Source organism: Petromyzon marinus, chromosome 3, assembly GCF_048934315.1.
Source record: "Petromyzon marinus isolate PM22_M1 ecotype Great Lakes invasive population chromosome 3, UKy_Petmar_22M1.pri1.0, whole genome shotgun sequence".
Classification (NCBI taxonomy): domain Eukaryota; kingdom Metazoa; phylum Chordata; class Hyperoartia; order Petromyzontiformes; family Petromyzontidae; genus Petromyzon; species Petromyzon marinus.
In genome coordinates, this window is record NC_133669.1 from 20,104,534 (window position 1) to 20,127,241 (window position 22,708).

The 22,708-nt window shown below is 51.7% G+C and overlaps 1 protein-coding gene across 4 annotated transcripts; it reads right to left on the bottom strand.

Moving 5' to 3' along the window:
• Window positions 1–21,407, bottom strand: LOC142905632 (uncharacterized). 4 transcript variants are annotated; one of them, XM_076052413.1, is made up of 6 exons: window positions 20,923–21,407; window positions 18,542–19,264; window positions 15,870–15,913; window positions 15,274–15,339; window positions 14,510–14,576; window positions 1–10,842 (listed from the first exon to the last, which is right to left on the bottom strand). In XM_076052413.1, exons 2-6 carry the CDS (start codon window positions 18,608–18,610, stop codon window positions 9,802–9,804), a joined length of 1,287 nt encoding a protein of 428 aa, XP_075908528.1. In that variant the 5' UTR covers window positions 18,611–19,264; window positions 20,923–21,407; the 3' UTR covers window positions 1–9,801. The 4 variants fall into 4 exon arrangements, with proteins under 4 accessions (XP_075908528.1, XP_075908525.1, XP_075908515.1 ...); XM_076052410.1 differs by having other exon boundaries at window positions 20,902–21,407; XM_076052400.1 differs by having other exon boundaries at window positions 18,542–21,062; window positions 21,169–21,405.
• Window positions 21,408–22,708: the final 1,301 nt, after the last annotated feature.

Below are 22,708 nucleotides of genomic sequence, written 5' to 3' on the forward strand. Positions count from 1 at the left end.
AAGACGTTCGTTTTTCTTGTCGTTTCGTTTATCCCCTTCAATCACAAAATAATAACACATGACGATAGCCGTAGTTTTGGCGTCACGTGGTCCTAATGCGTTCAGTAACACGGCACTCGCCCGTCAGCAGCTAAGTCGATATACTCTTGCGTATATTATCTCTATTACAACATTTAGTGTGACGCCTCTTATTCGCGAAGGCGTAGCCAATGGTGCCGGATATATACGCGTGTATGTTGAACATCTTTCGCACCACCGTACGTAGACCTGGCGTGCTAATCGGAGGTGAAGAAGGGGGGGGGGGGGGAGGGCAACAAACTAAAACACAACAAAACAGTTCGAAAGAAAAAGATTTGTCAACAAAAATAAGCTGACGTTCAAATTGATACGTCGCTTTTCGCGACCAATATCCATAAAACAGGTTTTTTTTTGGGTTCTAACACGATCGTTTTTGGGGAGTTAGATCACGATCTAACGCGCCAAAAAACTGTATTATGGTCCAAATTGATGTTCAACGTTTTTTGGACGCGAGTCCGCTTTGCGGCGAAGGGAAACGCGGATATTAAGATGCTTTGTTTTGGACGCTAGATCGCGGATATTCGAGAGGAAGTGGGAAAATCAAAAGCTAACACCGTGTTCTCTGGATTATAAGATGCACCTTACTACCTCTATTAAAGCAAACGTGTGCGTGCGGTTGTGTGTTATAATCCGGTGGCTCTGCGCGTGTGTGACCACATTTGAGCTTTCGTGGCTGCAGGAATTCGTAATTCTTTGGGTCTTTCGGTGAAGTCACGTAGACAGGTTCGTCCTGATGATGAACGCTTGTGTTACGATCGAAACGTCGTAGTCTTTTTGTTATTTTTTTATTTTCTTTGAACCTATCTACGTTTCGATCGTAACACAAGCGTTCATCATCAGGACGAACCTATCTACGTGACTTTACCGAAAGACCCAAAGAATTACGAATTCCTGCAGCCACGAAAGCTTTAAGTCAAGATTCAAATTTTTCTAACTTTATAATGCGGAGAATTACGCTAAATACAATCGCGGATGAAAGGAGTCTGCAGATAAGACGATGCGGATAAAATATTTTTTTGCGGATAAACGAATTTGCAGTGTGCGTGCAGTTAATAGGGTTTGTTGATAACGAGTCCGTAATATTGACAAAGTGCACATTATTATATTTTTGCGGATAAACAGATCGCGGATATAATGTGTGTTTGCCAATGCATCTATGCACATTGAAACTTCTATCACACCGTACGTAGCCAACCGTGCTATCACCGGAGGTTCCCCAAGGGTTCTTTACTCGTCAGTTAACATTTGAACGGCAAGCAAAACAACATCGACGTGCCGGGAGGCCCGACTCCACCAGGTCAGCCAAACATCTTCACGGAAACGCCACGTTATAACCAATACCCGCCGTTCGTCACGAATTGACGGTGACGTCAACACGGCGCTTGTGCCAGGCCAGGTGCACTTTTGAGACTGCTACGTGAAGTTACCGAAGGCTCGCCGACGGGAGGTCACGGGACAAACCCAGCAGGTGCCATGGGTTGGCTGACCGAGATGACCGGTAGATGCACCACACCAGCTGTTACCCCCCCCCCCCCCCCCCCCCCCACTGTGCCAACTTTCTGCATTTTAGCCGCCCACGTGTAAAGCGCGTAACGGTTAATCGATTCTTTCGCCACCCATCACTCCCCCCGATTCCATTATTTTAGAAACATAGCCACGTTATTGCAAATTATTGATCGTGGAATATGCAGCTCCCCCTCCCCGCAGCGATCCATTGATTGAGAAAAATAATCGATTGGAGAATCGAATAATCGCGTGATGGTCTGGAGACGATTAATCGAATTGTAAGTGGCGTGAATTAATTGCAAGCCCTTAACACGTCGTAAGGGGTTTTTGGAGCCAATATCACGATTCACAATAGATGTTTTCGCTGTTGTTGGTATGGCTACGTTAATAATTTGGCCCAATTCTTTGTCGTGATACCCTCTACCACCTGACACGGCCAAACAGATTAAGCCTTTTCACGGGTAAGCTGGAGCACAATTCTCACCAGCAAAAGTAGTTGAGATTGTATTATCTCAATAAGATACTATTATCTAATTAAGATATTATCGAATTTCTAAATGTGACATTGAGCTAGCTGACTGAAACAACAGCAAGAATAAAACATATACACGTTCAACGCTTGTATAGGTGACACATCAAATGCGTTTGGCTGTTGTTGGGCGGTGGAGGGTTTCACGACAAGAACATCAAAAAAGACAGCTGGGCCAGATCATTGCGCGGCCTGACAACCCGCAACATCCATCACGAACCATTTCCAAGCTGACTCGGTACGAACACAGCCGATGCGTGTGCAGTCTGTTCTATCACGCCACGTGTTGTTTTCAGAACTCTAAATGGATGTAACGCGATGATGAATGTATGGGGGAATGTTTATTTTTTATATATATAGATAACGCGGACGCGAATTTAGATTGTAGCGCAATTGAGTGAACGGATCTACGTCGCGCGAGTAGGAATACGCGGTTGTAACGGCTGCCTCGGCGTCGCATCGTCGCACAAGGCATCGGGATGCTGCTGGATGCTTCGAGGTGCTACCCACGCGCCTCACTCTTTGTTCAGCCCTGCGTATGCATCTCACGCGTTACCGCGGGCTGTGCTTTACCCCCCACCCCCCATTATTTATTATAACGCGATTTTTCCATAACGCGGTGCTCTTCAGCAACGCAGCTCTCCCGTTGTATATGCGAACGGCAAGAAGAACAACGCTCCAGCGATGTGACTACCAGGATTCTCACTTGACAATCGACTTCAACGAACAACGACTGCCAAGTCTGGCTCTGTCTCAAACGGTTCCGTCTCGTGACCGAAGGTTCACCGATGACGACCGGTGAGCCTTCAACGTAAGGATGCGCTCCCCCCCCCCCCCCCCCCCCCCCCCGATTTGGATGCTACTGGGCGCCGAGCTTATATGCCCCAGCAGCATCTTCAAGCGCCCTTGACACCATCACTTCTCGTCCAGCTCATTCCAATGCCCAGCTGTAGTTTACTTTTTTCGCATGGGGGGCACCCCTCCCACCGCGATGACAGCTGTCTTTGCGCGGCACGAAGTCGATCGCAGAACCGAACTGCAAGTGGCCCACGAGTCTATCCCGGTGTTCTTCATCGCAAGGCCCACGGCCACTACGCGGTGCCCTGGTGGCCTTTAGTGTGGCCCGTGACGTGCGCCCCCCCCCCCCCCGAACAATAAACACAAATTGTGAAAACACCCCCCATCATTATCGTCGTGCTGCTGTCAACCCCCAACAATTGTTTTTAAATGTGTGGCGGCCATCCTCACACCGGTTGATGTCTTATCGGCGAAAGTGCCACCCCCCCCTGGACTGGTCTATCAGTTACGGGGGCGACGTTGATATTGGTTAATGAAGCAATTTACTCTCACCGTTTAACCAATTTGTACACGGAGTTTACGAATCGATTTGCCTACGCGTGATCACATTGCTCACGATCCATTACGAGATTTGCAAGCGAGAGAGATGCCCACGGTGATTTTTTTTTTAGGCGGACCCCGGTGGGGGGGGGGGGGAATGGCACGAACAGACACGGCGTAAACACCGAGTCGGAGAATCGATTATCGAATCGAACCGCGACCACCCCCCTCCTCCCCCCCCCCCCCCCCCCAAAAAAAAAACCTCGAATCGCCCTCCAGTGGCGTGAATCGTTTACGCGTCCCCACCACTCTGTCTCACGTCGTGTCGAATGGCGCAAGAACGCAAAGAGTATACAATGCAGCAGTATATCAAGTATACTGTGCGTAGACAAAGCCAGGCAGAGATGCACGACACAAAGCGGCTCAGGAAGACGCTAGTCAGTACTGCTCGGCCTCACGGTGGGCATTCCACATTACCATGGCCGGAGGCCGGTCTGTTCTAAAACACAGCTATTGCTGACTACCTGCAACGAATTTGTAAAAAAAAAAAGTTCCACATTCTTACGGCCATGATAGGTTCGTACCTACTCAAACACGAACGCCACCACTGTGAACTGCACTGCAGCAAGTGGCGACGATTCCACGTTACTATGATGGGGACCAGCACATACATCCACGCGACCACAGCCTCGGTGGGCGCAGCCTCACCAGGCGATGCTCATTTGACTGACCCCGAAGTGTGATGATAAAGGTGATCAAGATGACGATGGTGATCAAGATGACGATGGTGGTGATGATGATGATGTCGATGGTTATGGTGGTCGTAACGGCGACGACGCTGTTGGTGACCCATGATGGTGATGACGATCAGGAAGGTGATGATGATGGAGATGACGGTGATGTTGACGACAGTGATATTTGGTGACCGTGACGATGAATACGACGGTTATCGCTGACGATGGTGGCAGTGGTGAGGATGATGGGCCTGAATCCACCCCGTCCGAGAATTGAACTGCCAACATTCTACCTCCGAGAGCTGGCGAAGTGATTACCACCACTGCTCCCCCGTGCAAAAACCTCTACATTCTCCCATGTACAGCACACACACATACCCCCGTCAATTATGAAACCTCTGCGCCGATTACCGTATTCTCTGCAATATAAACACACTCGCGTTTCCCCCGTGTTGTAAAAGCAATAAACCGAGATGTTAACTGCCTCGCCTCGTATGCAGGAGGTCGTGGGTGCGATCCCGACCCTGACGCCTGCTGCTGTTTATTTGGAGTGGGCGTGTGTTTCTCTGTCTCTTTCCCCCCGTGGTCGACTGGATTTTTCTCCAGTTTTCCCCTTCACATCACGCGTTTCAGAGTATATGGCTGGTCTACATTTCCGCACGATAATAAGCCACTTTCGTTGAGCTATCATTTGTGGCCAGGTCGCTTCTGAAAAAGAGATACATTTCGATTTAAAGCTTTCGTGACTGCAAGGATTCATCTTCTTTGGTTCTTTCGGTGAAGTCACATAGAATGAGAATAAAATAATACATTTATAAAATAAATAACACAATATTTTCACAGTGAGAATATTATTCTCACAGTGAGAATATTATTATTCTCACAGTGAGAATTTTATTATTTTATTTTATCAATTTAATATTTTATTCTCATTCTACGTGACTTTACCGAAAGAACCAAAGAAGAACAGATACATTATATAGTTCAGCGGACCTTACCTGGTAAAATAAAATGTTTAGTTTAATCCGGTAGCTGTGTGTGAATATTTGTAGTAGCTTCATTGTCACCGGGCACAGGTTTGGGGTGCGTCTTATTTTCCGAAGAAAGTTATAATCCAGAGAATACGGTAAACATAGTGACTATCATTGGATAGTCCCTACCAGTGCTGCCCGTCGTTTATAGTTAGGGCTGGTCCAAGATTAAAAAGGCTACAACCATGCTGATGAGCAAGAGCATGCGTGGAACTGGTGTACATCCAGTTGTCGTGTAGGCTGGGCAGAGCTACACTCGCACTACTGACGAGCTCTACAGTTATATGAAGCCACTACTGATGCATTCGTCAACATATATTAGTAATGACTACACTGCACTCATGTGGACGAGACTAATATCAACACAGTCATGTGTGGAGCGGTGGCGCTATCCGACCGATGAGCTACAATGCGAATGAAAGCGGTATTCAACGAGAGTTTCGGGATAGCTGAGCATGGCCACACTGCACCGACGATTCCCAATGTTAATGAGACCAATGTCAACACACATATATATGGCGTAGGACTGCCTCACGGACGATCTCTGTGGGGAATCATTCCAGTACCGACACAGTTGTCACACAGATGAGTACGGATACACTTGCACTGATGATTCCTAATGCTGAAGAGACCAGTAGTCGAGCTACCTCACTGATGATCTACAATAACTGGCCTGGCGGCCACACGTGCTAGTATGGTCACACTCTGCTGATGATTCCTAAAGAACGTGACAACCAGTGTCAACATAGCTATGTATCGAGGAGTTCGGATTCCTCACTGATGAGCCGTATGAACACTGAAGCCAGTACTGACAAAGTTGTCACACAGATGAGTAGGACCATGCTGTACTGATGAGCAAGAGCATGCGTGGAACTGGTGTACATCCAGTTGTCGTGTAGGCTGGGCAGAGCTACACTCGCACTACTGACGAGCTCTACAGTTATATGAAGCCACTACTGATGCATTCGTCAACATATATTAGTAATGACTACACTGCACTCATGTGGACGAGACTAATATCAACACAGTCATGTGTGGAGCGGTGGCGCTATCCGACCGATGAGCTACAATGCGAATGAAAGCGGTATTCAACGAGAGTTTCGGGATAGCTGAGCATGGCCACACTGCACCGACGATTCCCAATGTTAATGAGACCAATGTCAACACACATATATATGGCGTAGGACTGCCTCACGGATGATCTCTGTGGGGAATCATTCCAGTACCGACACAGTTGTCACACAGATGAGTACGGATACACTTGCACTGATGATTCCTAATGCTGAAGAGACCAGTAGTCGAGCTACCTCACTGATGATCTACAATAACTGGCCTGGCGGCCACACGTGCTAGTATGGTCACACTCTGCTGATGATTCCTAAAGAACGTGACAACCAGTGTCAACATAGCTATGTATCGAGGAGTTCGGATTCCTCACTGATGAGCCGTATGAACACTGAAGCCAGTACTGACAAAGTTGTCACACAGATGAGTAGGACCATGCTGTACTGATGACTCCTAATGCGGATAAGACCAGTATCAGTACAGTGGTTACAAATACAGTAGTAGGACTAACCTCACTGATGAGCTCTAGTGTGAAACCTGCATTGATGCAGTAGTTACATTTGTTAGCATAGCTGCACTAGACTGATTAACTCTAATAAGTGTGAAACCAGCAATCATTGTTAAGTTACATTGCTTAGTACAGCTGCACTACACTGATGATCTCTAGTAAATGCGAAACCTGCAATGACCCTGTAGTTACATTGCTTAGTACAGCTGCACTACGCTGATGATCTCTAGTAAATGTGAAACCTGCAATGATGCTGCAGTCACATTACTTAGTACAGCTGCACTACAGTGATGATCTCTAGTAAATGTGAACCCTGCATCGATGCTGCAGTCACACATTACTTAGTACAGCTGCACTACACTGATGATCTCTAGTAAATGTGAAACCTGCATCGATGCTGCAGTCACATTGCTTAGTACAGCTGCACTACGCTGATGATCTCTAATAAATGTGAAACCTGCAATGATGCTGCAGTCACATTACTTAGTACAGCTGCACTACACTGATGATCTCTAGTAAATGTGAAACCTGCAATGATGCTGCAGTCACACATTACTTAGTACAGCTGCACTACACTGATGATCTCTAGTAAATGTGAAACCTGCATCGATGCTGCAGTCACACATTACTTAGTACAGCTGCACTACACTGATGATCTCTAGTAAATGTGAAACCTGCATCGATGCTGCAGTCACACATTGCTTAGCGCAGCGGGCACGACCCTGTTCCGAACGTGGGCGAGACCCAGTAAAACCCCAGCCGTCGTGTCGGTGACGAGCAGCTGGCTGTGCCACACGTCGCGCCGCCGATGACTACGTCACCGTGCGCACCGCGAAGGGAAGTGGAACTCGCGAGCACCAGGAGCCGAACCGCTCCTGGAAGGCCAGACCTCGTGCCGCCGGCTCGAGGCCCGGTGGAATAAAATCAAGAGGCTACTCATTTGTGCACGCACACGAATAGAGACCCCCACCTAACCCCTAACCCCCCCACTATGAGCCATACTTCACCCCTTTTTGTGCTGCAATTGGGACGTTAAATATATTAATAACCAAAATGTATCTCGATTTTCCCCACAAACCCCGCCCCCCCCCAAAAAAAATAATCCCTAACACCCACGCCACGTGACCCGTGAGCAGTGCAAAGCATTGCGACTAATGACGTCATTAATTAGGGTAATTGGTTACCCGGGGCGACCCGGCCCTCCCCGTGCACCTGGGTGCAATTCTTGTGCACGGTATTCGTGTGCTCTTGTGTACCTGTGTGTGTGTGTACCTGTGTGTGTACACCCCCTCGTGTGCCGTGCCGGCCTTCATAGGTGCTCGCTAACACAACTTGCCCCACGTCTGTTTAGGCTATACGGGGGATTTTTGTGTTTGTCTTTGTGTATGTATTTACCTATGTGTAAGTACCTATGTGTAATTGTGGATACTTGTGTGTGTACCTGTACGTACTTGTGTATATCTGCGTGCGAATACCTCAGTGTAATTGTGTACAGGTGTGCATACTTGTGCCCGTATGTCCCAGTAAATGCCCATCAACGCGAACAACCTCCCTACGAGTACACGCGGCGTGCACTCACTGTTATCAGTAGACACAGTGAGTACGCGCCACATGTATATACCCTACCGTGAGTTACACTGCGGTGTGCACACGCAGCAGTCGCACGTCACGTGTGCGTTACCAGTAGTACGCGTGTCACATACTCTGCACGGCAAGCAACCAACCAGCCCTAAAAAAAAAAAACATGAACAACATGGGTAATTCAACAACTATCGTAATAATAATTATAATAATACTGAAACCCTAGTCAAACAATAACATCTATTGTTTAACATTGCCAAAACAATATCCGCGACTGTGACAACTGCAGAACAATAAATTATCCATAACGACTACAGACGTTGCGGAAGCTGTCGAATTGTGGATTATATCTGCACAACCCTCATTTGGCCTCCTTCTCCTCGGCACGGCTCTCTCCTTCTGCCTGAATCATTATGCGGTGTACGTCGAGCCTCGTCCATCGAGACTCGTCCATCGAGACTCGTCCTTTAAGCGTCGTCCGTCGACGCGTTCTGCGCTGTGCGATGCCGAATAACGTCACGGGACGCAGGAACCCGCCAGATAAACCGAATTAGCTTGGTTCGTTTTCGTCGCGTGGCCACGCTGTTAGCCCCTACAAGGAGAAGGAGCCGCCGGCGCCCCACCCTCCCCGATTCTGGAAGTGCTACTCCTAGCAGTTGTTCGTGATTCTGGAAGTGCACCGAAGTGGACAGATTATGGATTGATTTTTTTGCGTGCAGCCTTTTTGCTCTCGGCAGAGCCTGTCTCTCGCCCTATCTTCTTGGGAGTTCACTCATCTCTCCGCGCGCCTCCCCACCTCTTCCTCCAATCCGCACTTCGTCTCTTCCAAAGGCAGACCTCGCCTTCTCGGCTCCGAGCTCCAACTCCTGAACCCATTCACTGCTTCCCTCTCCTGATGAATCCCCACCCACCGTCTCGGTATCTCCTCCACGGTTCTTCGTCTTGCGTCTCAGGGCTCTTGAGTCTTTCTCTACCAGACGTCTCCTCCTCCTCTCCCCGCTGCCGTCCCGCGGGCCGCTCCCCATGATCACCCTCCGACTTCGCCGCTCGGCACCGTGCGAGGAAACCATCGACCGAGCGTCTGCTCAACGGTCGCTCGGCCTCTCTCCGTGGTTGAGGGTCTTTCGCTCCCCTCATCCCCTCTCTGGGTTCTCTCTCTCTCTTGCCTCCCTCCTTTCCTGCTCTTTCTCTTAGGTTAATCCAGATGCTACGCATCTCCCCGTGTGTCTCTTTCCCGCTTGTCTCTGCCACTGATTTCTATCTCCTCTCCAGGCCGTCGCCTCTCGACTCTCAGCTCTCATCCCTGCCTCTCTTCTAATCCTTCCTCATCCTTAAACTGTCTCTCCACTCCATCTCTCCGAGCAGTCTCCCCCTCCTCTCACACTGACCTCTCCTCCTCTTCCTCCTCCCCTCCACGCCGCACCTCGTGTGTCACACGATGATGGTGGCGGCGGTGGCGGCGCTGGCGTTGGCGGTGGCGGCGCTGTTGGCGCTCGCCCGCACCTTGAAGAAGCCATCCTGGCTGCCGGCCTCCCTGAAGGTGACGGTGATGAGGTGCGCCGTCACGTCCGTCACCACCACGTGCGCGTGCAGCGTGTGACGCGGGGGGCTCCACAACAGCCGCTCCTCGCGCACCACCTCGTCCACCCCGTCTATCTCCATCTCCTCCTCCTCCTCCTCGTCGTCGTCGTCTTCTTCGGTGTCGTCGCGGGCGCGGCCCCTCCTCGACGAGGACTCCGCCGGCCCGGCGCCGCTTCCTCCCCGCGCCGCTCTCGGCAGCAGCCGCCGCAGCAGCCGCCGGCGCTGCAGGCGCAGGTGGCGCCGGTGGTGGCGGCGGCGCGAGTCGGCCGTGGCGGCCGTGGCGGCGGGCGCAGGCGGGCGCCGGCACCGCACGCGGAGGGGGCGCAGGGAGGAGCCTGGCGCTGGGCCCGAGCCCCCCCGCCCGCACGGCGCCGCGGGCCGTCCGTTGGGCGGCGCCGGGCGGCACAGCGTCGCCGGGCGCCGGCGCCGGCGGCGTCTCTGCCGCAGGGTGACCGCTACGATCCCGTCGCCCCCCGCCTGCGGGGCCGCGCCGACGCCAGCGCTGGCTGCTGCCGCCGCTGACGGGGTTCGGAGACGCCGACCGGAATACGCGCAGGCGGGCGATGGGGAACGCGAGGGCGACGGCCGGTCCTGGGCGGCGCCGGCGGGGGTGGTGGTGGCGGCCGCGGCGGCGGCGGAGGCTCGGGTCTGCATGGCGCGAGCGCCGTCGTCGTCGTCGTCAAAGTTGACGTCGTAGTCGGCGTCCTCCATGTCGTCGTCGTCGTCGTCCTCCTCCTCCTCGTCGTCGTCGTCGTCCTCGCCGTCGTCTATCACCGAGCCGGCTCTGGACTCCCCGCTCAGCGGTTCCGCGTGGAGCTGTGCCGTTGCGGTGGTGGCGACGCCGCGGGGCCGCAGGGAGGCGCGGGACGACCGCGACCCCAGGCTCGAGATCTGCGCGGGACGTGCACACACACGCACACAAATGCACGTACACACGCGTACACAACAACAACCGTCATTTGACACTAGTGGTGATGACATCACCATGGCATCGCCACAGCAGGCTAGGTACACTCCGAGGCCACGTGAAGTGGCGAAGGCTCGCTGCTGGCAGGAGTTCACGGGACAGACCCAGGTGCCATGATTTGACTGACCGAGATGACTGGCAGACGCACCAGCTGTGGCCTCTACTATGCCAACTTGTTGGATTTTAGCCACCCGGCGCTCTGCTCGTTGTTGTGAGCATCGCTGCTCTGCCCTCTGTTGTTGTTGGAGGGCGACTGCCTCCAATTGCCCAGTAGCGTCCTTAACCAGCCTCCTCCACAGAGGCCGATGTTGACACCACTGGTACCAGTCATTGGCAAGTCCACTCAGATCTGTAAATTCTTGTATGACATTACTCTATCTCTTCTGTAGACCGTGGCGTGCCCGTTTAGCAACCTCAATCTGGCCGAACAAAAGCTGTTTTAGCTTGCGGTGGTGGGGCATGTGGGCTGCATGACCCAGCCAACGCAGCCTTGTCTGCCAGAGGAGCTTACCGATGGAACTTTGTCCAAATCTTTCAAGGATTTGTGAGCTCCTCACACAATCCATCCTGGTTAAACTCAGGATGGATCGTAGGCAGGCAAGCCTGGATGTTTATAATGGGCGAAGATGTTCCATTAGAGAGATCCACGTTTTGCAAGCATAGAGAGGCAAGGGCATTACTGTGGCTGAGAAGACCCAAAGCTTCGTTTGGAGCGAGATACCAGGTAGCTTCCGCACAGTGTTACTCAGCCAATGAAAATATAATGCCACTCGATTGATTCGGAATAAGATGTCTGCTGTTAAACCGGTCATAAGGACACTGCCCAGGTATGGAAGCCTCTCCACTCTCTCCACAACTGCCCCATCACTAATGGGGAGTTGTGGGGGTGGAGTTTTTGATGACACAAAATACCCAGACAGGTGCTTAGATTTGGAGGGGCTGATGGTAAGGCCCCACCTCTTAGTAGCACGCTCCAGGTCAAGCAGCAGCGCCTCCAACTTCTTCTCTGAGTGAGCAGCAATCACCAGATCACCAGCATACATAACATGGTTGACCAATAGAGAGCCGTCCCATGACCTCACCCGGGCATTGATCAGCATCCCATTGTATCTATACCATATGGAGATTCCTCCGGTATAGCCATGGAAGGCTTCTCAAACTATGTGGTCGAAATAATATGTTAAATAATATAGGCGCCAGAGGACATCCTTGTCACACCCCAAGGTCAATAGGGAATGGCTCACGGCCAGACAGCTTTACCCGGGCTTCCCCACCATCGTGAAGGTATTTAGTAATTGTGAGCAGAGAGTCAGAGACTCTGAATATAGAAAGAACAACCCAGAGCCCAGGCCTATTGATGGTTTCATCGGCCTTGATTACATACACACACACGTGCGTGTACACATGGGCAATGGTGGAGCCAGGATTTTCAGGTAGGGGGCAACCCGTCCAGCAATGAAAAATGATAGGAGTTGTTAGTAAGGACTTGTCCCTTGCTTTTTATTAGACGCGTGTCCGGTGATGGCGCAGTCATCGATCGAGGGTCGAATTCGATCCGTGTGATTGGCATCGCGCTCGCTGAAGGTGAATGCCTTCAGGGAAGTCGTGTACTGTATACGCAACTGCACACAATTCTGAGTCACTTATAACTGCTTTGCCGTTACTTATTGCCAATTATGGACTCAGACTATTATCCTATCATCTCATAGAGTCCCTGGCACATCATAATATGCTACACAGTGGCAGTAGGGGTCGCAAAATGCCGATTTATTACTAATAAACCCCAATGATCCGATCGAAATTAGGGATTTTGATCGGATCATTGGGGGGGGGCACGTGCCACCCCACCCCCCCCCCCCCCCCACTGGCTCTGCCAGTGCACGTGGGTGTACACGTACACATGCAACAATGCAATATGGACTTGTACTGTGTCAACTCAAACCCTGACTCTAACCCTGACTCTAACCCTCTGACTCTAACCCCCTGACTCTAACCCTGACTCTAACATTAACCCTGACTCTTAACTCTGACTCTGCCTCTAACCCTGACTCTAACCCTGACTCTAACCCCCTGACTCTAACCCTGACTCTAACCCTGACTCTAACCCTCTGACTCTAACCCTGACTCTAACATTAACCCTGACTCTAACCCTGACTCTGCCTCTAACCCTGACTCTAACCCTGACTCTAACCCCCTGACTCTAACCCTGACTCTAACCCTGACTCTAACCCTGACTCTAACCCTGACTCTAACCCTGACTCTAACCCTGACTCTAACCCTGACTCTAACCCTGACTCTAACATTAACCCTGACTCTAACCCTGACTCCAACCCTCTGACTCTAACCCTGACTCTAACCCTGACTCTAACCCTGACTATAACCCTGACTCTGACCCTAACTCTGCCTCTAACCCTGACTCTAACCCTGACTCTAACCCTGACTCTAACCCTCTGACTCTAACCCTCTGACTCTAACCCTCTGACTCTAACCCTGACTCTAACATTAACCCTGACTCTTAACCCTGACTCTGCCTCTAACCCTGACTCTAACCCTGACTCTAACCCCCTGACTCTAACCCTGACTCTAACCCTGACTCTAACCCTCTGACTCTAACCCTGACTCTAACCCTGACTCTGCCTCTAACCCTGACTCTAACCCTGACTCTAACCCCCTGACTCTAACCCTGACTCTAACCCTGACTCTAACCCTGACTCTAACCCTGACTCTAACCCTGACTCTAACCCTGACTCTAACCCTGACTCTAACCCTGACTCTAACATTAACCCTGACTCTAACCCTGACTCCAACCCTCTGACTCTAACCCTGACTCTAACCCTGACTCTAACCCTGACTATAACCCTGACTCTGACCCTAACTCTGCCTCTAACCCTGACTCTAACCCTGACTCTAACCCTGACTCTAACCCTCTGACTCTAACTCTGACTCTAACCCTTTGACTCTAACCCTGACTCTAAACCCAACATTGACTCGAACCCTGACCATAAGCCTGACTCTAACCCTGACCCTTCCTCTAATCCTAACTCTAATCCTAACCTTGACTCTTTAACCCTTGCCGTGACTCTTTCCCTGACCTTGAATCTAACCTGTTTTTTTATTAAGTACAGCAGCGAAGCAAACAGAAATCAGAGCAAAAACAACCACCACAGGAAGACTGGCATTTCTAATGTTAAACTAAATACCTATGCAATGCTGCCAATAAAGCTGCATGGTGCTGCGTTGGCAGTGGTGGTGCACAAGCACAACCAATAACACTCGAGCACATTCGTCAACAGGATTGCCTCGAGGTGTTGGGAAATAACCCTTCTGCAGGGCGCATACATGTAAAAGAAAGCCAGCCAATGCCTGATATGATTAGCAGGGTTGGCTACGTACAGTGGTGTGAAAGAAGTGCAACATACATACAGTATATATGTTATTCTTACGAGGCCAAAGTGTTATTGACGGATGCGTTATTGACGTTTTCTGGTAAATTCTAATGGGTTGGAGAGGCGGCAGGGTGCCGTCTCTGGCAACCGCGGGTTGCCCCAGAGTTCTAACGACAACACGCGTTTGCGGGAGGCAGCGTCCGACCTGCAGCACGAGCCTCCTGGAGCGAGGGCCTCTCCTCCGCAGACCAATCGCTCGGTCCCTCTGCTCCCTGCACAGAGACAACAATCCCCCCGGATAGCCTTTAACAGACCGTTGGGTCGAGTGCTGTTAGCGAGTTGCGCCTATGAAGACCGGCGCGGCACACAACGGGGTGGGTGGGTGGCCAGCAACCACGCCGGGCTGCCTTTGACTCCCCAGTGCTGATGTTTTGTACACACACATACACACCGCACAAGGTGCGCAGTTGCGGCTGAGTCAAACTAAGGGAGGCCCAGGACTCGTTCAGATATTAATCACCAATGTTGGCCATGAGCGGGAATTAAACTGGGACCGCCGGGTTCACAGCGCAGTGCGCCAACTACTGCGCCACCGCTCTCCACACACACAAAAACAACAAAGATCCCCTGTATAGCTTTAACAGACTGTAGGAGCAAGTGCTGTTCACGAGCGCCTATGAAAGCTGGCATGGCACACGAGGGAGTGGGTGGCCAACACCGCGTCCAACCGCCTTTGTCTCCCCAGTGACGATGTTCACACACTGCACAAGATACTCATTTGAAGATTTTACTGAGGGGAGGCCCAGGACCGGTTATGATAATCGTCACTGACGTCGACTGTGAGCGGGAATCAAACCCGGATCGCCGGGTTCATAGCGCAGTGCGCTAACAGCTACACCACCGCAGACACACACAAAGTGTCATGCCAGTACATACACTCACCTCCTCACCAAAACCCAACTTTCTCACCTCTCTTCGTAGGCCATCACGAGGCGAGGGTCGAGGATGTTTTCTTCTGGTTCCCACGTGCTATACCTGATGGCATCATCATCAACATCATCATGAGCGAGAGCAGCATCAACAGAAGTGTAACTAAATCCAAGACGTAAATAATCTACCACCACCGTCGTTACCTACAGATCACCATCATAGGTTGTAACTGTCATTACCTCCTTCTTCATCATCACCACCGACCCCAATATCATTACCATCACAACCATCATCATCTTCATGATCATGATTAGATGAGTCTCTGACGAGCACATTCATCTACCATCATGACCATAACCAGTATCACCATGACAACAATAATTACCATGACCACAATTATCACCACTATCACAGTCGCCACCATCACAATCTGTCATCACCACCATCAACATTCACACCACCCACAACATTACCACCACCATCACCAACATTTACACCATCCACATCACCGTAAAAATAAACCAATCAAGACCATTATCGATCACCTCCATTCGCAACATCACCAATCACCATCATCACCATCATCATTGCTGCCACCAACGCCATCACCAAAGTAATGATGAGGTGCTACTCACTTTGGGGACCAGCCCTTCCACTTGACCAGGTATTGAACCCTTCCCTGTGGAGGCGACAAGGTGGGCGATGAGGTGAATCACGTGACACAACGTCACCTCTGCACAAGCACACGGCGCGTGTGAATGTGTGTTGAGGTGTGCGTGTAAAGCAGGGGTGGGGAACCTTTTTTCTGCCAAGGGCCATTTGGATATTTATAACATCATTCGCGGGCCATACAAAATTATCAACTTAAAAATTAGCCTGTTATATTTGGTCAAACATTTAATTAGCTCACCCCTAATGTGATGGCTGGAACTGCTTCTCTTTGGCGAGGCGTGTGATATTGTTAGCTGGTATTGATGTTGTTGCTACTCGCAACTGCTTTTCCAGGTTTGCTCCTAGATTTATTGAATTTCGAGTCCCGCCTGCGGTTGCCTTGGCAGGGCCAGAGACCAAATGATTTCGTGCGCCTTGTACGGCCCGCGGGCCGGACGTTCCCCACCCCTGGTGTAAAGAGTGTAATGTGTATGTGTAGGGAGACAAAGGCGGCTGGGCGTGGTGCTGGACACCCTCGTGTGCCGTGACGGCCTTCATAGGCGCTCGCTTACAGCACTTGCCCCAACAGTCTGTTCAAGGCTATACGGGGGATCTTTGTTTTTGTGTGTAGGTGTGTGTGTGTAGGTGTGTGTGTGTAGGTGTGTGTGTGTGCAGGTGTCTGTGTGTGTAGGTGTGTGTGTAAGTGTGTAGGTGTATGTGTGTGTCGGTGTGTGTGTAGGTGTGCCGGTGGCCCCCGGGGGACAGGCGTCTATGATGTCTCCTGGCCAAACCACATTTGGCAGAGCCAGGAGACTGAATCCTTACCCTTGGGGCTCCTCCAGAAACAACAAAAAGCCACTACGGGATGGGCACATGGAATGTTCGAACACTCACTGTGGAGGAAAGGCTGCCACTCCTCTGTCGAGAGCTGGACCGGTACCACCTGGATCTCTGTGGTATTCAGGAAGTCTGGTGGACCGGCTCTGGCTCCTGCCACCATGAGGGGTGGACAGTCCTCTACTCGGGGCAGGAGACTGCCAAACAACATGGAGTGGCTCTTCTTCTGAACAAAAGCATGAAGGGGGCATGGGAGCGTGGTGGTGAGGTGTGGGAAGCTGTAAGCCCCAGGCTACTTTGGGCACGCCTTCCCATCAACCAGAGGCGAGGAGTGGTGGTCGTAGTTACTTATGCTCCCACCGTAGGCGAACATCCGTGGAGGGATGCAGGCAAGGCCGATGAGTCAGATGCCTTCCACCATCATTAGGGGAAAGAATGGTGATCCAATCTCCGACCCTGAGGAACAGGTTTGCAGATTTGCTGAGCATTTGTGTGAGGTCCTGGGGGAGGGGAAATCGCTCAGCCTGGAAAATATTGTGGGACAAAGTGGGGATAACCCTGTTGAGGCTGCGGTGCCTCAAATATTGGAAGAATAAGTCACACCCTGTTGAGGAAGTACTGAAGGCGATCCAGAGCCTGAGACCAGGAAAGGCACCGGGCAGAGATGATTTCCCAAGCAAAATGCTGAGAGAAGGTGGCGTTTGTGCATAGACTGCCCTACATGACATCATAACAACAGTCTGGACAACTGGACGGGTTCCGCAGGATTGGAAGGATGCCCTGGTGGCCCCCCTCTTTAAGAAAGGGGACCGCACATACTGTAACAACTACAGGGGCATCTCACTCCTCAGTGTGTCGGGAAAGGTCCTGGCAAGGATTATTCAACATCGCCTTGCCAGGCACACTGAGGAGAGGCTTGCGGAGCCCCCATGTGGTTTCAGGAGAGGGCAGTCCTGCACAGATGCCACATTTTCTGTCCGTCTGCTACAGCAGAGGTGTAGGGAATTCCAACAAGACCTACATCTCTGCTTTATTGATGTGGAGCTGAGTGAACTTGCCGATGACTGGTACTAGCGGTGTCAAGATCGGCCTCTGTGGAGGAGGCTCGTGAAGGACGCTACTGGGCAGTTGGAGGCAGTCGCCCTCCAACAACAACGGAGGGCGGAGGAGCGACGCTCACAACAACGAGCGGAGCGCCGGGTGGTTAAAGCACAGCAAGTTGGCACAGGTGGTGCATCAGCCAGTCGTCTCAGTCAGTCGACCTGTGGCATCGGGGTCTGCCCCGTGACTACCTGCAAGCGGGCGTTCGACACTTCACGTCGCCTCAAGGTGCACATAGCCTGGCACAAGCATCGTGGTAACGTCACCGCCACTTAGTGGCGAATGGCGGTTGTTGTTGTTGTGTAGGTGTGTGTAGGGGTGTGTCGGTGTGTGTAGGTGTATGTGTGTGTAGGTGTATGTGTGAGTGGGGAGCGGTAGTATAGCGGTTAGCGCGCTGCCATATGAACCTGGCGACCCCGGTTCGATTCCCGCTCACGGCCAACACCAGTGACGATTATCTGAACCGGTCCTGGGCCTCCCCTAGGTCGACTCAGCCTCAAATGAGTACCTGGTGCGGTGTGTAAACATCGCCACTGGGGAGACTAAGGCGGTCGGGCGTGGTGCTGGCCACCCACCCCCTGTGTACCGTTCCGGCCTTCATAGGTGCTCGCTAACAGCACTTGCCCCTACAGTCTGTTAAGGCTATACGGGGGGTCTTTGCCTTTGTAGGTGTGTGCAGGTGTGAGTGTGTGTGTGTAGGTGTGTCTTGTGTGGTCACCTTGCGAATTCTCTTTTTCTTGATGCTCTCCACCGCGAACACGCGTTCCCCCACTGCAGAGAGCTCCATAGCCGCTTGTCCATGCGACGGGCTCGCCCTCACCTCGTCTTCCTCACCTCGTCGTTTTCCCCCCTCAGCCCTTCCTCCTTTACAAATTCTCCCTCTACCGAAACTCACCACCTCCTCCCCACATATTCCTCAACACCTCGTCTCTTCACCTCAGCTTTTGGATTCCTCTTCATATAACTCTTCCTCACCATCACCTCTTCATATACTCTTCCTATCACCTTTTCCTCGCCTCCTCCTCGTCACGTGGTGCCCCAGCTCCTCTTAAATTCCTCCACTCCTCTTCACTTATTTTCAACTCCTAATTCTTTTACACCTCTTTCCTCCTCTTTAACCTCGTCTACTACCTCTTTCTATTCGTATTGCCCTCCCCCTAATTCACCTCCTCCTGCTGGGCTACTCTCCTCGCTTCCTCCACCTCTTCACTCTTTCTTTGTTATGCGTCTCTCTTGCTCTCTCTTTTCCCTGACTTTAAACGAGGTGATGATGGTGTCAGCAGAGATTTATTAATGACGGTGCCAGGTGAGGAGGAGGCAGTTTGAGGTGTGCTATCGGCAGATGAGGTGTGCCAATGACGAGGTGGTGAGTCGCCTTGCGTCTCGTGTGACGAACGACGGCTGCGGACACGTGGAGATGACCTGTCTGAAGAGGCGAGACCTGGACCAGGAGCAATTGTGACGAGGTTAGGCGACGAGGGGGCGAACGATGTTTTGATGAGGTGGGCTGACGAGGTGACGACGGTTGCGGTTTTTTGACGCCGGAGGGGGAAAGTTGAGGCGACGAGGTGACGATGATGCGGAGGCGCGAGTGAGGAGGTGGCATTGACGTCGGAGGTGGCCGTGATGTGACGAGTGACGTGACGAGGTTCACGACGATGTTAAAAAGCGACGTTGCGAGAACGACAAAAGGGGAGTGACGATGTCGGGTTGCCCCGTAGTGATTCCGTGACGAGGTGATGATGCTTGAGGAACGAGGGGATGGAATCAGGAGATGCTCATGCCGTGACAATGTTGCTGACGATGATGATGATTGATGATGGTGATTTCACGAGCTGACGATGCCACGAGATGTTGGTAATATTTTTTTGCGTGTCAAGACTGCGATGTTTAATCACGCGATGAAGTTTTACGGCCGAAGTGACGAGGTGATGCTTCAGTAATGAGGTAATTTTTTATTATTCTTATTCTTCCAGATGCGTATTATGTCAGGTGCTAGTGATCGCGTTTGTCACGCGATGAGGTGGTGATGAGGTGGTGATGAGGTGGCGATGAGGTGATTATGAGATTAGGTGACGATGTCAGGGGAATTGATGGTTAGGTTTTTTTTGTTTACGTTTGTGTTGACATCAAGGTGGTAATCATTATGATGATGATGCGAGTAGTCGAGTGTGTGACGAGGTGACGATGAGGTGAAAGTGACGAGGTGGTCATGATGATAATGGCGATACAAATTGTGATGTCGGGGTTATGGTTGTGATGGACAGGTGACAATTGATGTTGAGGTGGTGGTTGGTGATGCCGAGTGACGAGGTGATGATGATGACGTTAGATGGGATAATGCTTGCGACGGTGTGAAGAGGTGGTAACAAATAATCGCATCAGATCATGACGACGTTCAGAATAAATAACGAGGGTGGTGGAGGTGATGGCAACGTATTGCGATGTCAAATGTTGATTAGTTTACGTGACGAGGTAGTTGAGATTTGTGTGGGGGGGGGGTGTAGGTGGAAAGAAAAAAATATATAACGGGACAGTGCAAAGATGACGATGTCTATAATATGACAACGATGCTTGCGACAACGATCGGTGCGACGACGGTGGCTTGCGACGAGGTGATGCAGATGATGTTATAGCGAGCTGCGTCAGTAACGAGGTGGAAGTGAATGAACGACGCACGCCGCAAACAACGCTGGCTGGCAGTCGAAGGAGGTTGGCGACGGCGTTCGTGACGAGGTCGCAATTTGAGGTCAGTCGCGGCGCGACGATGGTTATGAAAGTGACGAGGTGAGCGCGAAGCGACGAGGTGATGTGACGACGAAGTTAAAAGGGGGGCTTGCTGCGTGACGGCTGGACGACGAGGTGTCTCGCGCGGTGATGATTCCGATGACGACGTCGGGGGGGGGGGAGGTGTAAGGATGAGTCGCGTGAACGATGTGGCGATGACGAGGTGACGATGAAAATGTGACGAGGTGAACAGCGAATTCAGTGGGGAGGTGATGGTGTAACGGTGTCTGTACGTAATAGCAATGACGACGCTGCCGCCGCCGCTGCTGATGATGATGTCAGGAGATATACAGTGGCAGTGGTGTCAGTCACGTGACGAGGTGGTGATGATGCCGCTGCTGCTGCTGATGAGGTTGATGATGTTGTGGCGTCAGTCTCCGCTCTCCGTCCTGCCCGACTCTCCTCCTCTTCCTCTCTCTCGCCACGCATTTGTCGCGCAATGAACGCGACCTCTGCCGTTGAGCACACACGAACGCACACGTGTACACACACACACACGTGTACACACACACACGTGGGTACACACGCACGTGTGGCTCACGCGCGCGCACTACGCACCTATGTCGCACATGCGCGCGCCTCTGTGGCACACGCCTATGTCGCACACACGCACCGTTCGCACACACACACGCACTTGTCACACACCCACACACACACACTTGTCACACACACACACTTGTCACACACACACTTGTCACACACACACACTTGTCTCACACACGCACGCACTGCCTGCCCGTGTGCTGCTGCTGCCGCCGGTTCTCGCGACGCAATCGCAGAGAACGCGCGGTGGGGGCGGGGGCAGCAGTAGCGGGGGCGGAGCCACTCTCGGTGTAAACACGGGGCGACACCAATGCGGGGCCCACTGATGCAGTGGGCGGGGCTACTAGGGGGGCGGAGCTACCAGGGGGGTGGGGTCCACTAAACGCCGTGGCGACGAGAGGAGAGGGGGCGTGCCTTCCGTGGTGAGAAGCGGGGCCCACTCACGCCGTGGGGGGGGCTACGAGGAGGCGGGGCCTCCCACGGCGGGACCCACACTGAGGCCATGAGCGGGGCTACTACGTTAAAGGGGTCGGTGCCACGTTTGGAAGGGCGTGGTTATGGTTAACTTGAGAGTGGCTGTCGCTTAGGGGGCGTTGCTACAGATGAGGGGCAGGAGGCGAGGGCGTGGTTAAGGGCGCGACTATGGGGGGGCGTGGTTATAATAGAGGGGCGGTGCTGTGTGGTGATGGGTGTGCTTATAGGTGGCGGGTGATGGGCGTGGCTAGAGGAGGGGCCCGGGAAGGGGGCGGGATTACGGCGTGAGGGGTGGGGCTAGAGTTATGCAGAATTTGACGGAGGGGAGGACATAGGTGAGGGGCGACGGCGTAAGGGGCCGTCCCTAAATGACGTCACGCGATTTTGGACGATTTTTTACCCCTCCCCCTTCGTCACACGGCGTCACAAAAAGTCAGACCCCCCCTTTCAAATATGACGTCACAAAGCTCTGCCCCCCCCCAAAAAAAAATTATGTAAAACATGCTTCAAATCGCTTTAAACTATTGTCATTGTAGTGCGTATTTAATGTGGCGCTGCACTCTGATGTTGTAGGAGAAAACATTTATTTAAAAAGTGTATTTAATTAAGTAGAAGGTGTTGTCTATATTTATTTAAAGTTGCGAATTTTGATGTGACGTCACATTTCTCAACACCCCCCCCCTCGTCACACATCGTCACACATGTCTGACCCACCCCCAGGTGCGTGACGTCATTTATGGACGGCCCCTAAGGCACTACTACTAGAGTGCAAGGTAGAGGGCGCATTCTATGTTTTCGTTACGTCGTGATTTAATTTACTTTCATTTTTTACCTACGTGACTTTACCGAAAGAACCAGAGTATAGAGGGCGCATATCCATAATACTATAACAGGTCCCTGCAGGGTGGGCTGGTAGGAACATTGGAATTTTTCACTTCGTTAAAGTATTGAAAGGGGACGGACGGACACATTAATCTATTGCAGGCTGGTACACTCAGTTTACAACTTCGTTCCTACCAGTATTAATGTACCCTACATGTATTTATCCTGTGAACATGTTCATGGAAGTGAGGACAAGATA